This window comes from Crotalus tigris, unplaced genomic scaffold, assembly GCF_016545835.1.
Source record: "Crotalus tigris isolate CLP2741 ecotype Arizona unplaced genomic scaffold, ASM1654583v1 scf7180000017987.690289119674:8195010, whole genome shotgun sequence".
NCBI classification, from domain to species: Eukaryota; Metazoa; Chordata; class Lepidosauria; order Squamata; family Viperidae; genus Crotalus; species Crotalus tigris.
Window position 1 is genome coordinate 4,578,938 of NW_024096758.1, and position 19,552 is coordinate 4,598,489.

General features: G+C 37.6%; 1 protein-coding gene across 2 annotated transcripts in view; it reads left to right on the plus strand.

Annotated features, from left to right (window-relative positions):
* ASXL2 (ASXL transcriptional regulator 2) overlaps positions 1–19,552 on the plus strand; it is an 81,549-nt gene that overhangs the window by 20,582 nt on the left and 41,415 nt on the right. Inside the window, exons 2-3 of one of the 2 annotated variants that reach the window (XM_039346058.1) lie at positions 14,882–14,964; positions 18,427–18,429. In XM_039346058.1, the coding sequence (XP_039201992.1) occupies positions 14,882–14,964; positions 18,427–18,429 (86 nt within the window). The remainder of the gene's footprint in view (positions 1–14,881; positions 14,965–18,426; positions 18,430–19,552) is intronic. The other variant, XM_039346059.1, reaches the window with a different exon arrangement.

A 19,552-nucleotide genomic window follows, 5' to 3' on the forward strand; every position in this document is an offset into this window, starting at 1 on the left:
ATTTTACTCTCGTTACTTCAACCCGCGAGCAGAGGGGACGGACGCTCTGAGAACTCAGTGGCCTCAGGGTCTGCTTTATGCCTTTCCCCCACTACCACTCATACCGGCGGTCATCCGCAAGCTGATTCAGGAGCGGGCAGAAGTGATCCTAGTAGCACCATATTGGCCACAGAGACCGTGGTTCGCCGACCTGATGAACCTGTCTCAGTCGCCCCCATGGAACATTCCCCCTCATCAAGTGTCCCTACACCAGGGAACCATCAGTCACCCGGAACCCCAATGGTTACAACTGACCGCCTGGCACTTGAGCGCCAGATAATGGCACAGGAACTATTCTCTCCCGGGGCCATTACCATAATTCAAGCTTCACGCCGTCCGGCAACAAACCGCATTTATGACTCCACTTGGAAAAATTTTTGCCTTTGGTGCAGGGAACGGCAGTTTGACTTACACAAACTCTACATCCCTCAGATAGTAGATTACCTCTTGGAGGGACTAGACAGAGGCCTCGCCCCCGCGACCATCCGCAGGCAAGTGGCGGCCTTGTCCACCCTCCTCACCTGCACGGATTCGGTTCCCTTAGCTCACCACCCCAGGATCCGCGCCTTTATCAAGGGCGCCTATAACACCAGACCTCCAGTAGTTCACAGGTACCCGTCCTGGGAACTACCGCGAGTCCTTCACGCGCTGATTCGGTCACCATTTGAATCATTGCCGACCGTTTCCTTGCGACACCTGTCGCTAAAGGTGGTGCTCCTGATTGCCATCACATCGGCCAGACGAATTTCGGAACTGGCCGCACTGTCAGTCAGAAACGACCTATGCATTTTCCACAAGGACAGGATGGTCCTTAGGTTAGATCCTTCCTTCATACCGAAGGTGAATTCACTCTTTCACAGGACACAGGAAGTAATTCTCCCAAACTTCTGTCCAAATCCAACACATGACCGGGAGCGGCAGTGGCATACATTGGACGTCCGCAGAGCTTTGCGGCGTTATATAAAGCGTACAGAACCCTTCCGCAAATCGGAGGCCCTATTTGCGTCCTTCCAAGCGGGCACCTTGGGGCGGAAAGTTTCCGCGGGCACCATTGGAAGGTGGATCCGAAGCCGTATCGCAGAAGCTTACAATGTATCATCCCTGCCGCCCCCAAGTCATCTCACGGCCCATTCCACCCGAAGCGCTGCAACTTCGGTGGCATGGGCTACCCAGGCGTCAATCGAGGAAGTTTGCAGGGCCGCGACATGGTCCTCGCCTTCCCCGTTTATACGACACTACAAGATAGACCGCTTTGCATCGGTGGACGCCTCCTTTGGTAGGAGGGTCCTCCAGCAAGTTGTCTCAGAGATCAATCTACCGGCCTTATCTGTTTCCCACCCCTTGGGACAGTGAGGCTTTGGTACGTCCCATCCGTGGATTATCCATCTCCTGTACTGGAGAAGGGGCGTTGGTCTTACCTGAACGCCTTTTCTCAGTACGGAGATGGATAATCCACACCCACCCCAAGGCCAGCAGGCCGCTAGTAGGGAGCTGAGAGCCAATACCTCGTCAATCATCAGCCAATTCGCCCTCGTTAAGAATGGACTCCACAGGAAGTGGGGGCGTGTCAAGTTTTGGCTACTTGGTCTCAAGAGCAGGCAGACAGAGAAAACCCATCCGTGGATTATCCATCTCCGTACTGAGAAAAGGCGTTCAGGTAAGACCAACGCCCCTTCTATACGTTGTCCTGGAACTGTAAAATGATGAAAGTATTTGTAAAAGGTTCTCTCTTCCTCAGTGATGGTAGAAGAGACAAACAGTGCAAGCAGATATGGAAATAGCAAAAGTATTTTAGCATTTTCAAATGTAAATAAAATGTTCCCAACCTTCCATATGTAGTCTTCCCAACTTTTCCCTTCTTTATTTAGAATAAAACAGATGCCAGCTGAATTTTCTATGCATGACTTAGTATATATAATCAAAATTTAAATGTTTGTGTTGTTATGGATTGTCATTAAGTTCAATTTGCCTTGATGGAACTTGGAGTTGTGCCGTGGAAACTCTGTGTGCCTGATTATGAGAGAGATCAGACTGCCAGGCAAGAGGGCTAAAGACTTTTTGTTGTTGTCTTATACTTGTAGAACCTTTTTCTACTTGAAATAGTATACATCACACACTCTCATTGAAGATGTTCACAAAAGGGGTTTAGAGGCCTTTCTTATTTCTGAATTATTAATTTTAGGTTATGTGTATATTTCCACTATGATTTCTACATTTAATTTTATTTTTCTGACAATGTGAATATTGTAAATATAGATATGGAAAGTTGTTGCAGAAGATGTTCAAAGGCTGTCTGTACTTATAATAAATAAAGGTTTGCCTCTTTGGAATAAGATATTGCAGGGATATGCAACCTTCATTCCCCGCATGTTCTCTGGACTCACTCTTGTGGCCCGCAGTGCTGCTAAAATTAGTTGCATTAATTTTTCAGTGATGGACATTACAGAAATAAATATCAAAACACACCTAGGGCTTTTTTTTTAAAGAGCAACCTCCTAAAAAAACACACTGCCTGTGGCCTTTGAAAGTCCTCAGACTCACATGCCACTAATTTTTCCAGAATCAGTACTCACTACATTTGAACACACTGCTGCTCTTTTTTTCCTAACTAATCAGGATGAAGGAACACCTTCTTGAACTGATTGTAGGCATACACAGTCTTCCTTCGTAATCTTGATTCTAATTAAAGCTTTGAACAATATTGCCTAATCACAGTAATCTGGGTTAAGTCCTTTTCAAACCTCTCTCTCCAGCTGGTTTACAGGTAAATATAACCCTTACCTGTTTCTGAATTGTTTATGTAAAAAGAATGGTTCACAATAGTTCACTTTGCAAAATTGTTTCTATGTGCAAGAATCCCTTTCCCTAATGCCCATGCGATAATATTGTTTCTGATCCATTCACCTTCCTCGTTCAAAGTAGTGGAAGTCATGCACCGTGGAAGAAACCTTTGCATTGCTCAGTGACTTGGCACAGCTCTTTTAGAAGGTCATAATTACTAAACCTATGTCACAGAGCCAGATGGAACTTCTTGTTGTATTTTCATCAACTTTAGAACACGTGTATAAGAGAAAGACCGTACATGTACTTTTGTCTTGGGTTTTTTTGGCTTCTTACAGCATGTACAGAGAATATGGTAGCAGTTATCTACTACTAATTAATTAGAAATAATATTTAGTAGATGTGGAGGCTTGTAAGAAGGAGGTAGGATAGCAGAAGTTTTGTTGAGGTTCACTTTGGTAGCCACCCCAAACTATTAAAATATTAATCTTAAAACATTTGAAGGTTGCTTGAAAGGAAAAATATGATTATTGAAAGATTGTATAATGCTATGCATGTCGAGGTTCAACTTACCCATTCTTCCTTACGGAGTCCTTTCCTTTTGAATAAGATTGTTTTATTTTGAATAAGATTTTGTTATTCTGTTATTCCTCTAAATACGCTTTGTCTCTATTTCTGCTTAAATTTATAATATTTCCTTAAATATTTATGTATACAGGTAGTTCTTGACTTAGAACCATTTGTTTAGTGACCATATGAAGTTACAATGGCACTGAAAAAAGTGACTTATGACTGGTTTTCACACTTAACAACCATTGCAGCATCTTCATGGACACATGATCAAAATTCAGGTGATCACCATTTGTAAACTTCCCAGCTGGCTTCCTACAAGCAAATCAATGAGGGAAGCTGGATTCACTTAATAATAGTGTTATTTACTTGACAACTGTGGCAAAAAAGATCATAAAATGGGGCAAAACTTACTTCACAGCTGCCTTGCTTAGCAATGGAAATTTAGGGCTCAATTGTGGTCATAAGTCGAGGACTATCTGTATAGTTTCTTGATCAGAAGTTCTCAGTGCAGTCTCTTCATATAGCGTGAAGTGACTGTTGTCAAATGTTTACAACCTTGATTTGGTTTTTATATTAAGATCCTTGAAGAAATAGTACACATGTTCTGCAAGTGATATTTATTTGAATTAGAGCACTTCTTCCCTTGAAGCTATCCGTCTCTCCCTTGTTTTCCAGAATAGATAATAAAGGTAGAGCTGTTCTGCCACCTGCTTACTCCCTCATACAGCTGACTTATTTATTGGTAATTGAAATCCTCAGAGGAATTGCTGTCCTACTTTGCTTTATATTAGAAACATTTTTAGCTGTCTTGGCTTTTGCAAAGCACATTCCCCCCCTCCCCTATCTAACTCTTTCCCCTAATTCCTAGTTCGCTTGCACAATGAGCAACTCTGAGGAATTTCTGGAAAATGTTAGCAGGTTGCAAATATCTATGCCAAGCAGCTGACCTGAATTTTTTTCTTTAGTCTTAGTGATGCTTCTAGTGCTACATGAAAGATACTGATAAAATAGGTAATCATAGGAAAAAGACAAATTGCCCAAAGTCAAAACAAAGTAGAAAATGGAAGACCAAGAAAGAATATGCTTCAACAACAGTTTTGCTCACTGGATGCAGAAATTCAAAAATGTACAATCTACTCTTTTTGTAAGTATTAAATTTGGATATTCTTAGCTATTCTTTCCCAAAGCAATATCAAGGATTTTAGTAAGACAGTTATGAAAATAAATGACTGATCTGCTACCTTTTAAAGATGGTAGTGTGAATGCAGAAGATGGAATAGTTACATAGCATATACTTGGGTAACTGGGAATAGGGAACACTTTCACCATTCTGGGTAGGACAGATAATGTAAATTTACCAGATAACAGGAGTAAAAAGTGGGATTCATTGAATTGTATAAATATACATATCTATTAATGTTAATTCTGCTTTTCAAATCCAAATAAAAATGAAAACAAAAAACTTTGCAGATTTTATTTTTTCATAAATTCTTCTTACAAGTATTTATTAAACTATAGAATGATTTCTGAATACTTTTGTCATTAAGAGCTTATTGGAGAATTCAGCACAGCTTTTGACTAGAATTGATTCTCAAGATAAGCAGAGTTGCCAATTCTATTTGGCGTTTTTAATTTATCCAAATATTCTTCATAATTGACAAAGCCATTTTATAGATGCATTAATTCCAGAGAGATGCATGGCAAATTTTACTAGGAATCCAGTGTATTTGAAAAATAATGCCTATTTTTTAAAAAGGTAAATGTTTCCATCCATTCCTTTCTTTTTTTTTCCTGTTTCATTTTGATTTTGTATGTCAACACTATTTTTGTATATAGTTGTGAGGGATGGTGCTTTCAGATGGTAGGTGATGTGATAAACTACAGTGAAGCAGCAGTTTCCTAGGAAGGAGGAAGCACATTCTAAATAGGTGAGACAAGAGGCTGCCCAGCCCAGAGCTGGATAGGGAACAGAGGAACAGAGTGAGGATAGCCACTCTCTAGAAAGCTCTCAGGGTATATCCATTAAGGTGAGAATAGTGAAGTTTAGTCTGGCAAGAATTTATCTATTGTGTGAAAGCAAATAAAGAAGTGAACTCTGGGTGGTTTTATGTCATTCTTGGGCTAAACCTGACAATAATTCATCATTTTTGATTATCAAATTTATATGGCTGCTCATGTCACAATAATTGGCTCTGGGCTGCATACAACAATCCAATAAAAAAATAAATATAAAACAATTGTTACCTAAAATCATTACCAATAATTACGAAAACATTAAAAACTATAAAAACAGAACTAAACAAGAAAAGAAAAAATAATAGACAGAGTGATGTCAGCAATAACAGCCATCTCATAACTTCACCCAGACCTGCTGGCATAGCCAGTCTTGAGGGACCTTTAAAAGCTTAGAAGTGATGTGACCTACCTCATCACTTGGGAGAGAAGATTCCACAATGTGAGTACCACAGCAGAAAAGGCCTGAAGGATACCATGGTCAATGGTATTGAAAACCCCTGAGAGATCAAGTAAGGCACAGATAGATGCACCACTACCATCCTGCCCACACCAGAGATCATCCAAAATCATGACCAATGCTGTTTCTGCTCCATATCTGAGGTCTGAAACTTAATGAAGGATGCAAATAATCCGCTTTATCCAAGGTCCTCTGAAGCTGTTGTGAAACCATCTTCTTGATCAACATCTCCCCAAAAGAGGAAATTGGATATTGGACATAAGTTATCCATTATCAAGGAGTCCAGCAATAGTTTCTTGAGGAGGGGGTGAACTGTAGTCTTCTTCAGAGGTGAAGGAACAATTCCTTCCTCTCAAAGAATTAAGTATTGCTAGGATCCACTCAAATGACCCTGCCTCCCAGGCTTCTTTCTCAAGAGCAGGTGGCTGGGCTCACAGTTCTAAGGATCCTGTTCACTTCTTCAGGTCCAACAGGTTCAAACCGTTCTAGATAATCAGGTAAGACTCCACTCTAGGCATCTCCTTTGGCCCTGCAATTAGGCCAGCATCCAATTGTAAGCAAATCTAAGTGATTTTATTTTATTTGAGCAAATTCTTCTACATGTCCCTGCAGAATATTCTCTGAACCCATTTACCCAAGAGGGCTGTGTCATCTGGAACGGGGGTGACAGTTTGTAGTTTCAATAAGAGTGGAGAATTACTGTTGTTTTGCTCCACAAAGTAGGCTTAATAGCAACTCTAATCTATGTTTGGTTACATTTGTCCTTGGTTTAGCACCAGTGACCCTCTAAATGTCTCTTCTCTTTTCATTTCCCTCATTCCCTCTGTAAACCACAGAGAGTGACGAGATCCATGAGAAAGGAGAGGAGAGGTCACATACAGTAGGTGTGATCCAGTCCAGTGCCTAAGTTGCCTTTTATTCCAAGTGGCAACCAAGGCCTTGGAAGGACTGCAATAGGCCAACAGGGACAAATTCCAGCTCCCTCTGAAAACCCTCACCGGGGGTGGCTCATCCTGCAGTGGGTTGCAGTGCCAGAAAATTCATAGTAATCAGGATATGATTTGTCCATAACAAGGGGGACACTTAAAGTTCCCGCAAGGAAAGATCACATAGCCATTGCTCTGACAAGAACACCAGATCTGGTGTGTGACCCATGTCAGGCTCTGAATGATCTAGGATAGGCCCATGGTCATCTTGGCCATGAACTGTGACCCCTTAGATCAGACATGTCAAACACAAGGCCTGCGGGCCGGATGTGGCCCGTGAAGTGGTTTCATGTGGCCCGCAAAGCCATCCTGGAAAGTGAGGGAACGGCCCTCTCTGCCTTGGCCCTGGCGCAGGCCAGCCAGGAGCCAATGTACAATTTTGTGGGGGCCATCTATGCTGAAATGCATTCAGTCTTAGCTCCATAAACCCCTCCCCGCATGGCCTGAGAGGAACAGTGAGGCTCCTCCAATGGATCATGCCTTGGCACTTGCCTTGGTCCCACCCCCTTCTGTCAGAGACCCTCAGATCTATCTCTCTCCTGCCCAGGCCCCCACATGCACCCTTGACGTGAACGATGTAGAGCTCGCTACACCCACCCAGTAGGCCACACCAACTCCATCCACGCCCACCCAGTAGGCCGCACCCACCCTGGCCACACCCACAGGCCCCCTGAGGGCAACCGCAATGCTGATGCGGCCCTCAGTGAAATTGAGTTTGACACCTGCCTTAGATCCTACTCCCAGAGGAAGCAGATTGAAGTCCCCCAGCCTGAGAAATTCCATTGCTAGCATGGTGATGGAGTGAAGAAGATCAGACAGGGAAGTTCCCATGTAGCAAGGAGACTGGTACAACAGCAACAATCCCAATTGATCCTTGGAGCCCAGCTTAATGAACAGAGTATCACATCAGTGACTTGTGGGACAAAACCTCTGAAAGCTATAAGTGATTTTCGGATGACAATCACCAGTTTAGAAAATTACTCTGTTTCACTGATTTTGAAGTTACAGACTATGCAGAGTGCTTTGCCTCTTCTCTCTCTCTCTCTCTCTCTTTTTTTTTCCCCCTAGCTGATCTATGAGAACACATGTAGGCTATTGCAACCATTGCACAGTTGCATTAGAAAATGAATTCAACCGTGATAGGAAGATTAGAGATATTTCTGAAGAGGAGTTATCAGTGCTGTCCTTGCTCTTTAAGATTCTTGTCTTACATATTATTCAAAGAAGAATCACGAGGACAAGTAAGATTAATACTCTGTCCATCATGGGCATCAAAGAAACTTAAGAACTTTGCGTTAAGAAACTGCTGATATTCCAGAATGTCAAAATCAGAAAATTATTTTAGTTTGGTTCTGATAATGCCAGCCATTTGAAGTATAGTTGGCAAGTTCAAAAAATAGGAATGGCAGGAATTCCAGAATGCTCTGGAGTAATGTAATGTGGAATAACAGAATTGTAGAAGGGTCGAATAACCAGATCTTGAAAGCCTGTCCAAATTTCTCTCTGTTTTCAAAGTCTCCTCATCCAGTCTGTCTCTATTCTGAAGGTCAGCTCTATATTCCTTTATAGTACTTATAAATCTTGGTACTTATAAAGTAGCCTATATAGCAATTTGTACTAGATTGTGGACAACATAGAGTATGAAGCCTGCTTTATATTTCCTGCTCTTAGTTTATCATCAAAGTTAATATTTTTGGTTATCAGGATTAAATCCACCTTTGTTGTAAATTGTGCTTGCCAGCAACCATACCTATTTCTTCCTTTGGTATGGTAGATTTATCATCTAAAACAGAAGTAAATTACAAAATATTTACTTTAAATATTTCCTCACTATGAATAAACAAATTATTGTGTGTATAAATTTTTCATGTTTTATACTGGAAGCATTCGCATATATAGATATATAATCAATGCTGTCCATGTCTCTTTTCAGACCATCGAATACATTAGTAACACAAGTTTTGTTATTGTAGACCACAATAGAACTTTTTCAGTTTTCTAATTAAAGCAGAAATGTGGGCCATTGACTAAATATTATGCTTAAGAACTATGGTGTAGTGAGCATTTGTGTCTTTAGCCACTGTCTTTCAGTTATGGATTGAAGCTGAAAGTAGCAGTGTAGCAAATATGTTTGAGAAGCAACTCCTAAATAAACTCTTCTTCCAGGACTTGCTTCTCAAACATATTTGCTGTACTGCTACTTTCAGCTTCAATCCATAATTGGTGTATTTGGGAGAAGAAGGAAGTTTTTGAATAGTTTTTTTACTCGACAGCGAGTAAAAGAAAAATGTACTTTTGTATTGTCCATGCCTGCATTACTCAAAAAATAAGGAGAAGCCTGCCTGTAATTCTTCTGTCTGAATCAACATTTGTATTTAGGAGACCTCTTTCAGCAAATTGCTCTGTTCTGTGGAGATTTTTGGTCATGAACTAAAACATTTTTCAAAATGTGCAGTTTCTAATGTACCCATCTCAATGTATTAGCGGATTTAAAATTTTAAAATCAGTTTTGCCCAGAACAGTATCTCAAAGGGTCTCTGCAGCTTTTATGTTTGTAAAATATCCTATTTACTATAGTTGTGAGTAGAATATACCATGAGGAAGTGCAAATGCATATTATTACATTTCAATAAATATGTCTGTATAAATTTCATTGGCAGATTCTCTTGCTTACGTCTACATGAAATGAATGGAAACCTCAGAGGAATCATATTTGTATAAATCCCATTCCTATGAGGCTTGTACAGGAAAAGTTCTCACTGTTCTCTTTTGATCATTATTAGCTCTAGGCTCATCTATAATTTGTAAAAATTAATAAATGTTGAATAATAAGAGTAATGTGCATTTTATTTAATAATAAAATCTGCACTGCTTCTTTCTTGATTCTCCTGCCCACATTAGATGGGCATGGTCTCCCCCCAAACAAAAGAAAGTACATCTATGTTTATCTCTGCACTCTTTTTTCAGAAAGATTGTAAGTTAATATTTGAAGGGCTTTTTAACATTGTTATAGTTATTGCAAACACTTCCTGTTCTCTGCTGTCCTGTTATTTTGTGTGCAAAATGTTTCCACTTCAGATCTAGTAGAAGACCAAAAAGCAATAGGCCCTACTAGCCAGCAGGAAATGGAGAATGGAGTAGAGAAAAAAAAATACAGGAACTACAGTTAGTGATTACCAGATGTAATTTATGTTAGGAATCTTTTCCATGCTGCCACTGCCAATTCTCCCAAAATGATAGTAAATATGGAAGTGGTTTCTTGTACTGCAGCTCATGCAAATCTTTTGCTGGATTGGTTCCTGAAAATGGAATATTTTCTTAGATTTGGGGTCTTTGGGCTACCTGATTCATCTTTTCCAAAACCAACACTGCCTAATTGAAAAAAAAATCTGTGCATTTCAAGAGGAAATAAAGGATATTAAATTAGATGTGTTAGGAATAAGTAAATATAAGGCATAAGAGCTTACCAAAGAATCAAGTGGCAGGGATATTCAGAAAGAATATCATTTAGTATAATAGCAGTGTAAGTATATGTTTGCAATGTACATTTGCAATGGACAAGAATATTGAGGAATTCTACAGCAAATTGCAAGAATAGTGAATGTAACCTAGGAAGGACGTAATATTACTAGTTGGAGAAATGGAAGAACCTGGAATCAGAATAAGATTTGGATTGTATAAATCCAACAATTCAGAAGATGGATAAGATTTTTTTGTAAAGGGAACTTTGAGGTACTTCAGATTGTGACATAAATCATGACTTATTGAAAATATACAGGATAAGCTTAGAAAATTAAATAGAATAGAAGTTTAAACTAGATTTGGTATGGTGGTCATCCAGTCAGAATATAAAATCTTTGTAAGGAGCAAGATTAGTACAGTTATGCAAAAGAGAACTTAAAGTGCTATGGGAAAAAGATAACAGACAGAACATGAAAGATTACAGGCATGAACATTCCCAAAATTTCAAATTGGAGAAGATCAAAATGATTTCCAAAATAAGTTATCATGCTAGCCAAGGAAACATGTAAGATGAAAGAGTAACAAAACAAAACAAATGAATATAAACTTCCAATATGAAGCAAAAAAGCTCAAGGAATAATATCTCATTCAAGAATATTACAAACAAGAAAAGAAAAATGAAAAATGTTTTAAGAATATCAGAGAAACCAGAAAAAATGCAGCTATGATAGCAATATTCAAAAGTAATCTGATAGAGACAGTTGAGCTTTTTTCAAAAATTAAAAAACTTTACTGAAGCCTTTTACAAAACTTTGGAGAGAGAAATTTGTTCTGAAAGAGACTCCAGTAGAAAGTGAAATACGATGGGTAATAAATCTATTGTCAAGTAGAAAATCACCAGGTATACATGAAAAATCCATTGAACTATTTAAAGCTACCAAAGAAGAGGCAGCTAATTAGATTTAGACAACAAATTTATATTATACTCTTATGTCCTAAAGATTTGAAAGTATCAGTGTAAATACCTATACTCAGGGTGGGAGATTGATTTAATTATTTAATTATTATTTGGTGATGCTGGGTAGCTTTCCTTAAAATAGGACAAAAACAACTAGGATGTAAGAGGATGTGCAAATTAGAACAAAATGCCTCAACAGCCCTTTTACTACATGGTTTCTACAGTAGTATCTAAAGTCAGGATGCAGAGGAGGGAACCACACCAATAAATTTATGTTGTAAAAATGCAAACAAGAAGCCATCCATCAGAAGGTCAAAGACATTTAAACCTGGTGACAGGACAGAGAGAAGGCAGGACCCTTTCTATACCTCAGTATGAACAAATGTCATCACTCCGTGCCTTATTCTGGTTATGGGTGCTTCGTCACTGGAGGTTTTTAAGAAGAGACTAGACAAACATTTATCTGAAATGGTATAGGGTTTCCTGCCTGAGCGGGGGGGGGGGGGGCGTTGTACTAGAAGATCTCCAAGGTCCCTTCCAACTCTATTATTATTGTTGTTGTTTTGTTATTATTGTTATTGTTATTATTATAGCATGTCATATCATGCAATTCTTCAGTAAACAGCCGAAGGGACTTGGGAATTAGTCTAGGACTTCCCACATAAACAAAACCAGAAATAAAACTTTAGCTGACTGTGTTCAGCAGGTCAGCGGTTCAAATCTCACCGGCTCAAGGTTGACTCAGCCTTCCATCCTTCCGAGGTAGGTAAAATGAGGACCCAGATTGTTGGGGGCAATGTAAAAATATATATATACATTGCTTACTGGTGTACACCGCTTAAAGAGTGCTTGCACTTAAAGTGGTATATAAGTCTCATAAATAAATAAATAAATAAAATGTTATATAGCTCTCATTATCAGACATTACTTATCAGTTTATTTCAGATACACTATTTTTCTGGTCTCCTAAAAGCACCTTCCGTACTGCCTCTTTCGCCTTGCTTTTTAAAGTGGGAAAAAAACTCAATAGCTTTTCAGTATCATTTCAGTTTTCGTTTATTATTTTGGACAGTGTATCCTACCTAACTGCAAGGATCCTGAGTACTGGAAGGCAGCTGGCTGATGCTCACAGGTGCTATGAAGCCTGTGACACCACTAGATGGTGCCCACTGACTCCAAAATGATAAATTGTTTTGTATTATATTTAATTTGTACTTATTTAATTTTAAAATGCCCAATTTTATAAGAAAAAAAATCTTACTACCGCATGTTCCGGCATAAGTCTTTTGCCATTTAATATTTATGTTTTGAAAGCTTTCGCATTGCAGAAGACCATGTAACAATGTCTATCCTAATTGTACCCAGCCAGAATACTCTTCTAATCCTGAAGATAACATCTAGAACTTTAAGAAAATTGTTTTTTTCCCTCCTAGTGACTTTGACTTTGGTTATAGAGTCTAGAGTAGGGGTAGGCAACCTTGGCTCTTTTATGACTCGTGGACTTGAACTCCCAGAACATGCTGGCCCAGGAATTCTGGGAGTTGAAGTACATGAGTCATAAAAGAGCCAAGGTTGCCTACCCCTGGTCTAGATAGAGTACCATTATACAATCTAGAGCATGGGTGTTCAACCTTTTGGCTTGCTTGAGCCACATTAAATGAAGTGGAATTGTCCTGAGCTGCATATAAAATACGTAATATAGTCAATGTATATAAACTGCACAATGTTTAAAGTTTACAATCTTACAGGACCACATTACTAGCTATCTAGGCTGTATATGGCCCATGGGCCATAGGTTGGACACACCTGAACTTAAGTTACCTGATGCAACTTATGAATTCGTCTCAAAAGCTATCTTCTTTTCTTCATTTCTTCATTCTTGTAAGTTTTCAATTAGTGCTAGTTATATAAGAACTACTAGGATTTATATTTTAAAAGAAGAACAGTTGTTGCTTCCATTTTTGAGAGTTGCTTTGGGACAATTACCCCTTTTTACATGAAGTACGAATTCCCCAAGTGGGTTAAAAAGATTTTAAATTATAATCTTCTGACTGTAAAATAGCATAAGAATTCTGTCATGCCTACATTTCCCCTCCTTATGATTTCCTGATAATAAACTTATAACTGCTTGATTATTATGTGCCATCAAATTGTTTTTGACTCCTAGTAACTACATTGCTCCATGATAATCTATCCCTAACCTGTTTTTTTAAGTCTCCCAATGGTATCCTTATTGCCACTGTAACTAAGTCCATCCATCTTTCTGCTCTTCTTCTCTTTCCCTCAACCTTTCCCAGCATTACAGCTGGGTCTTTGCATTGTAATTTGTGCCTTGTCATTTTTGTTTCGAGTGAGAACCCTTGTTGATTTATTTGAAGATCCATTGGTTTGCTTTCTTGGTTGCCATGGCTTATAGCTATTGCCAGAAGTCAATTATATGGGGCACTGTAGAGCAGGGGTTCCCAACCAGGGGTGCCCGTACCCCCTGGGGGTGAAAGAGAATATTCCAGGGGGTACGAAAACTTGGGTTTTCAAAATTATAGTGTATTTGCATAATTTGTTGCTGTTATTTCGAACTATTGTAAGAATATATCAGAAGCATTCTAGGGGTGCTGTAGAGGGTGGAGATAACAACATCATATATGACGTGGCATTGCTTGTATCTCACTGTAACATTTATTTTTTATTTATATAGTTATTTATTTATTTCATAATATTTACAATCCCAATGTCAAATGTGTCCAGTGCTAACAGGAAGATAGAAATCAAAGTACAAATAATAAAAGAAAAAATTATCAGCTACCCAGAATCATGTTTATGAGATGAGCGACCATATAAATTTATTAAATCTATAAAAAAGAAATATTTGTAATAGCCATCCAGGATAAAGCATTGCCTGATATATATTGGGATTGTACCATTTAGCTTCATATAGGTTCAATTTTGGATAAGCTGTTCTGTATATAGCATTTATCTTAAGCATTTCTAAGACAAATGTCATTTCTCTACTGTGCAATTTTATTTATCAAATTTATTTGCTGCCCATTTAATGATTTAAGGTGACTGCATGAAGAGATGGTATTGAAGTCAAACATCCTTTTTTTAAAATTGACTATTCCACCATCAATAGTTATTCCAATAATTTTGGGGTCATAAACATTCCCTTTTTGTTTGTTTGTTTTAATCTTGATATTGTATATTTGCAAATATAATTAAATGTACACTTAACTGCTATGTTTTGTGGGTATGTCAATAGGAAATGAGCAGAAGTAGAATTAGTTACATAAATTATCTGCCATTTTAATGGGATTTTAGTAGTTTTGCTAATGATAACACTGATCCATAGATTTGCCAAGGATCAGATATGGCAGAATGGCTGATGACAATGAGGCTAATGATAAGAATGAAAAAAAAAAGCTGAAGGTACCACATGCCAACATATTCTGCAATACCTGTTCACTAGCTCAAACTGGGATAAATGTTTGGAAGAATTGATTCTAAGTCACTGGGCAGGCAAGTAGACATAGAATATAGAAAAAAAAGATTGAAACCAGTTGCTAAAATAAGACAAGACAAGTTGATTCAAATCTTTTTTTTTTTTCTTACAAGGTTCTGGAAAAAAATCCTAACAGACCAATGAGCCACAAAGAGATTCTTCAGGTTATCCAAAAAGAAGGTTTAAAAGAGATTAGGTGAGTATGAATTATTATACTGTTTGGTACTCCTAATAACATAAACAGAGATAGGTTTTGTAAGTATTGCAGATACAAATAGGTGACCAGGGCAGCATATGCATTCCTCTCGTGTTCATTTTGTGTTGCCAGACTTTCTTCCAGACATTTTGTTTGTAGACTGAAGTTAATTTTTTTGTATTTATGAAAACACTACTGTAAATAGGGAACTAATGCTACTTGGTAACAAACAGAAAGGAATTTTGTTCATGTAGGAAGGGCAACTTCCTGGTTGAAGTAATATCATCTTGATGTCATGTGCCTGAAAAATTTTACTTTTCAGAGCTGCTTGGTGGTTGAGACTGAGCTGTCAATCAGTAAATCATTAGGTATTTCACTAAGCTTAGGAATGGGACTAAGTTAAGCTTTTCTGGGAATCACTATTAGGCTATATTGCATGCATGTTCCAGTTTTCTCTGAGAACTCAAGGCAACTGTTAGAAAGATCTCCTTTAATTTTATCCTAACAACAATTTTGTGAGGTTGGTTAGGCTGAGAGAGGACAACAGTTTTAAAATGAACTCCATAGTTGGGAAAGTGAACGATGTCCTCCATTCAAATCTGGCACTTTAAATACCATATTCAAATTTCTGACATTAATTTAGATTGCTGTTGTCTACTCTGATGCTAGAAAATGTTTAATGATTCAGACAGTTGAGATGTTTTCTAATTTTACTATTACAGTATTTTCTTTCCACATTGAATGACAGGGATTGAATGAGGCCTTTCATAAATAAAGGTGCACAATCACTTTATCTATAAGAGAGTAATAATGATCTACCTTACAGAACAAAGAATTATTAGAACAATTATATGAAATGCTTTGAATCTTTTAATATGTTTTATAAAAAGGCTAAATGTTTGCTGCTAAGGTTTATCTGCTTAATGGGAAGCACTTAATAGTGGGAAGAAGTACACAATTAAAAATGTGTGGGAGTTTGTATGCCTGCTGTGAAGTTGCTGTGTGCATGCACTGTTTTTACTGGAAAGCAAACATGGATTTCATGCTTTGTAATCAAAATGGCTTTATGTTTTTTTAAAAAAGATGCACAGAAAATTGAAATGTACTCCACTCAGATCAGAGAACTTCTATATTTATACATTCATTTTGTTTAAAAAAGCTTTGTAGTATGCACTTTTCTTCAGTCTTACTAAATAGGGTACATTTTGGGGACTTGAATATAATAAAGAAATTCTTAGCAATGTAGAGGTCATGTTTGTAAAACAAACTTTTACTTACAACTTTTTTTTCTATTATTAATTACTATGGGTACTATTTTTGAAGGGCAAAAAGATTATCAATATAGTAAATATAACTTGCTTAGAAAATAAAAATTAAGATGAGCTAAAAATTAGAGGAGTTAAAACCATTGAAAATGATTAATGCTATATTTTTTGAGTGTTTAGCTTGGTCAGTTTGTCTCTGATGAGACTTTACTGCTAAGGATTTCTAAAATGTTGTTTGTTCCATTTAAAAGTCATAATGATTTAATTTAGTTAATGCTTTTGCAGATTGAAGAAACATTTTTAATTTGGGATGGGATGGGGATAGAATTAGAGGATGTGGGAGATGTATAATGCTATCTCCAGAGGGGACAAGACTAAAATTTTCAGCCCAAAGTTAAAAAAAACCCTAACTTTTAAATTTTATGGCAAGCTTTTGGGATTATGTATGACCCTGGGAACTTCCAGAATGAGAGGCTAGATGTTGTTTATTTCTTGCTTACAGGGGTGAATCTTACTTAAAAATTGTTTTCTTCACCCACAAGAATTTGAGAGTGACTTTTTTTGGGAGGCTCCCTCTTTTCTGATATTCTGCCACTGACTGGAGATGTTGCATTTTCTAGAGATTTTTGCCTTTAAAAATTGCCTACTTTTTGATGATTATTCCTTACTGGGTCAAGAAATGGAATTTAGGTTTAAAATGTATTATTTATTTTGGTTAATTATTTATTGAACTAGGCCAACTCAGATGTTTTTATTTGAAATACAAAAGAATAAAAGAAATATAGAACTTTTTAAGAAATTAGAAAGAGTAATAAGAACATTATATTATAGTACCTTTCAGAATTTAATTGAATAAATCTGTTAGTACTTTAAAATATAAACTATTCCCTTTCCTCAATACTTCAATTAAAAATAAGGTAGTCAGGCATGTTTTCCTTAAAGGAGATTGACTGAACATTATAGCTTAAGCTTCAGAATTGAAACTGTCAGAAAAATAGTGCAAGATGTATCCAATGACACATAATGCTATATTTCTCCAGAATTAGCTTGATAGGTGACTTCCTGACTTTGGTTCCAGTCTTGATCAGATACTAGAATGAATGAAATTGTGTTCAGTAGTCTCTTCCAAATGTCGGATGTTTGCTTGTGATAGCTTTTCTGCTTTGTAAGTCTCTTGGCCATAGATCTTTCAAGCAGTTTGTTTCTGACAAGCCTGATTTCTGTGTAACGATATGGGCTTTGTTTTTTCTGGCCACAGTAATCTTATATAAATAAAAATGTAAATGTTTGTTTGTTCAAAACCTTAAATCTCCGAAAGTTCTTCACCGATTGCTTTGAAATTTTGACACAACGTTGCATTCGAATACACACATGTTTTTTATACCTATATTATATAGATGTCACACCTGTGACAGGTAAAAACATGCTTTTTTGAAAAACAGCACCATCTGTTGGATGTAAAAGCAGCACCCGCTACGATTTCAGACAATCTCTAGCTGCACAGACAATAGAACAACAAAAAATATTGTATACCCACAAGCATTGTGAAATTAAACATATTACAAACGTGCACTTTCTCTTTTCTTTCTTTTCCATTTAACCAGACTGAGCCACAGCAATGCGTGGCTGGGTACAGTTAGTAAATAGATAAAAATAAAACAATTTCCACCAGAAATTAAGTTCAATAAAGTGTCATGGGGTATTTTAAGAACATATATTTTTATTAAGCCATGCAATCAACCCACAAGAAATGTTCTTAATTACAGTGGGAGGAATACGTTTGTAAAATCAATGTGGAACATGTAATTCTCGGGTGTCATCTGTAATAATGGAGCAGTTTCAACAGTATTCTTTGTTCCTACCTAGAGGTAGCATTGACTCTGCAGCCTTTTATGTTACTAGTTTTTTTTACCTTTCCTTCAGTGTAATTTGCACTTGAACACCAAAGTAGTATCTTTTATTTATACTACCAGTACTCCCACTTGAGACTTCAAAGCCTGCTTGATGAATTTGTCCAATTCTTGTCCCCTTTGTTCTCTATAATCTAAGGAAAATGGGTTGCGTGGGTGGTCATGGGAAATATATGAAAGTATTGTTTTACTGACATACTTACATTTTTATCTTTTTTTTTCCTTTACCCATTCTCATTGTCTCTTTCAATTTGTTTTTGGGTTTCTTGGATTTCCATCTTTTCCAGAAGGTAAGAGCCACAATTAATGAATAAATTCCTTTGCACATAAGTAATGCTACATTTATTTAGCTCGCTTTGCAAAGAAGCTTAGCGATAATTTCATTGCTGTTAGGTTGAAGAATCATTTCTCTGTGTACCCAAAACTTGTTTGTGGGAGGCCAGGGCTAGCCAGATGAGGTGGGAAGGGCTGACATTTGCCAGTCGAGTCTTTGTTCTCTTTGACTTTGAGCGAAAGAAGCTTAGCATTGGCTCTTCTACTTGGATGATTTCATCTCTGATTGACTTGGCAGGGTTTTCTGAACCATCTTGTTGTTCACTCTAGGATCTTCTGAATGTTGAATTAAAATAAAGCAAAACTGGGGATCCTTTTTTGGCCCAAAGGCGGCACTCATTTAAACTCCTGCAGGGTCATGCCAGGGAGCTGTACAGGAGAAAGACCATTCTCTTCCTTCTTATGCTTCCTTTCTCCCATAGTTTTTCATATAAACTGTTCCCTCCAGAGTCCCATTCCCCCCCTTTCTCCCACAGAGCCTTTTTATAACAATTTAAATTTTTTAGATGCCTGAACTGCTGTAGGAAGGGAAGGAATTGTTTTTCTAGAGTGGTTCCAGAGCATGAGGAATGGAGGTTTCATCTGACCTCCATTTTATCCTTGTGCAGCAGTTTCACTTTTGAAATATCTTCATTGGCAACCCCAATAAAAGCTTTTAAAACACTAATTGCTATATACAGTGGGGAACTATATACAGTGGGGAACTAGAATCACAAAAAATTGGTGGTGTGATTTTGTACTGTTTGAGACAGGAAGTACATAAACATATTGTTTGAATCTTCAAATGCTTTAAAAAGAGAGAGAACAAAACACAGCTCAACACTCCAAAAGCCAAGGGGGAAAAACCAGTGCTATATCCATATGTACCATCACTTTCTCTGCAGCTCTCAGGTTTTTCCTAAATGTGAAATATGGCCTTATTTGACTAAATGTTGCCCACTTCTGTTATAGAAACAAAGGTTTTTGTTTCTTCATAAGCAAAGGAAATGAACTTATCTCTAAGTGGTATTATAGGCCGAGGTAAATTAAGTGAATTGTCTTGTGTGAGTAAATATTAGCCGTTTTTCTTATGAATTTGGG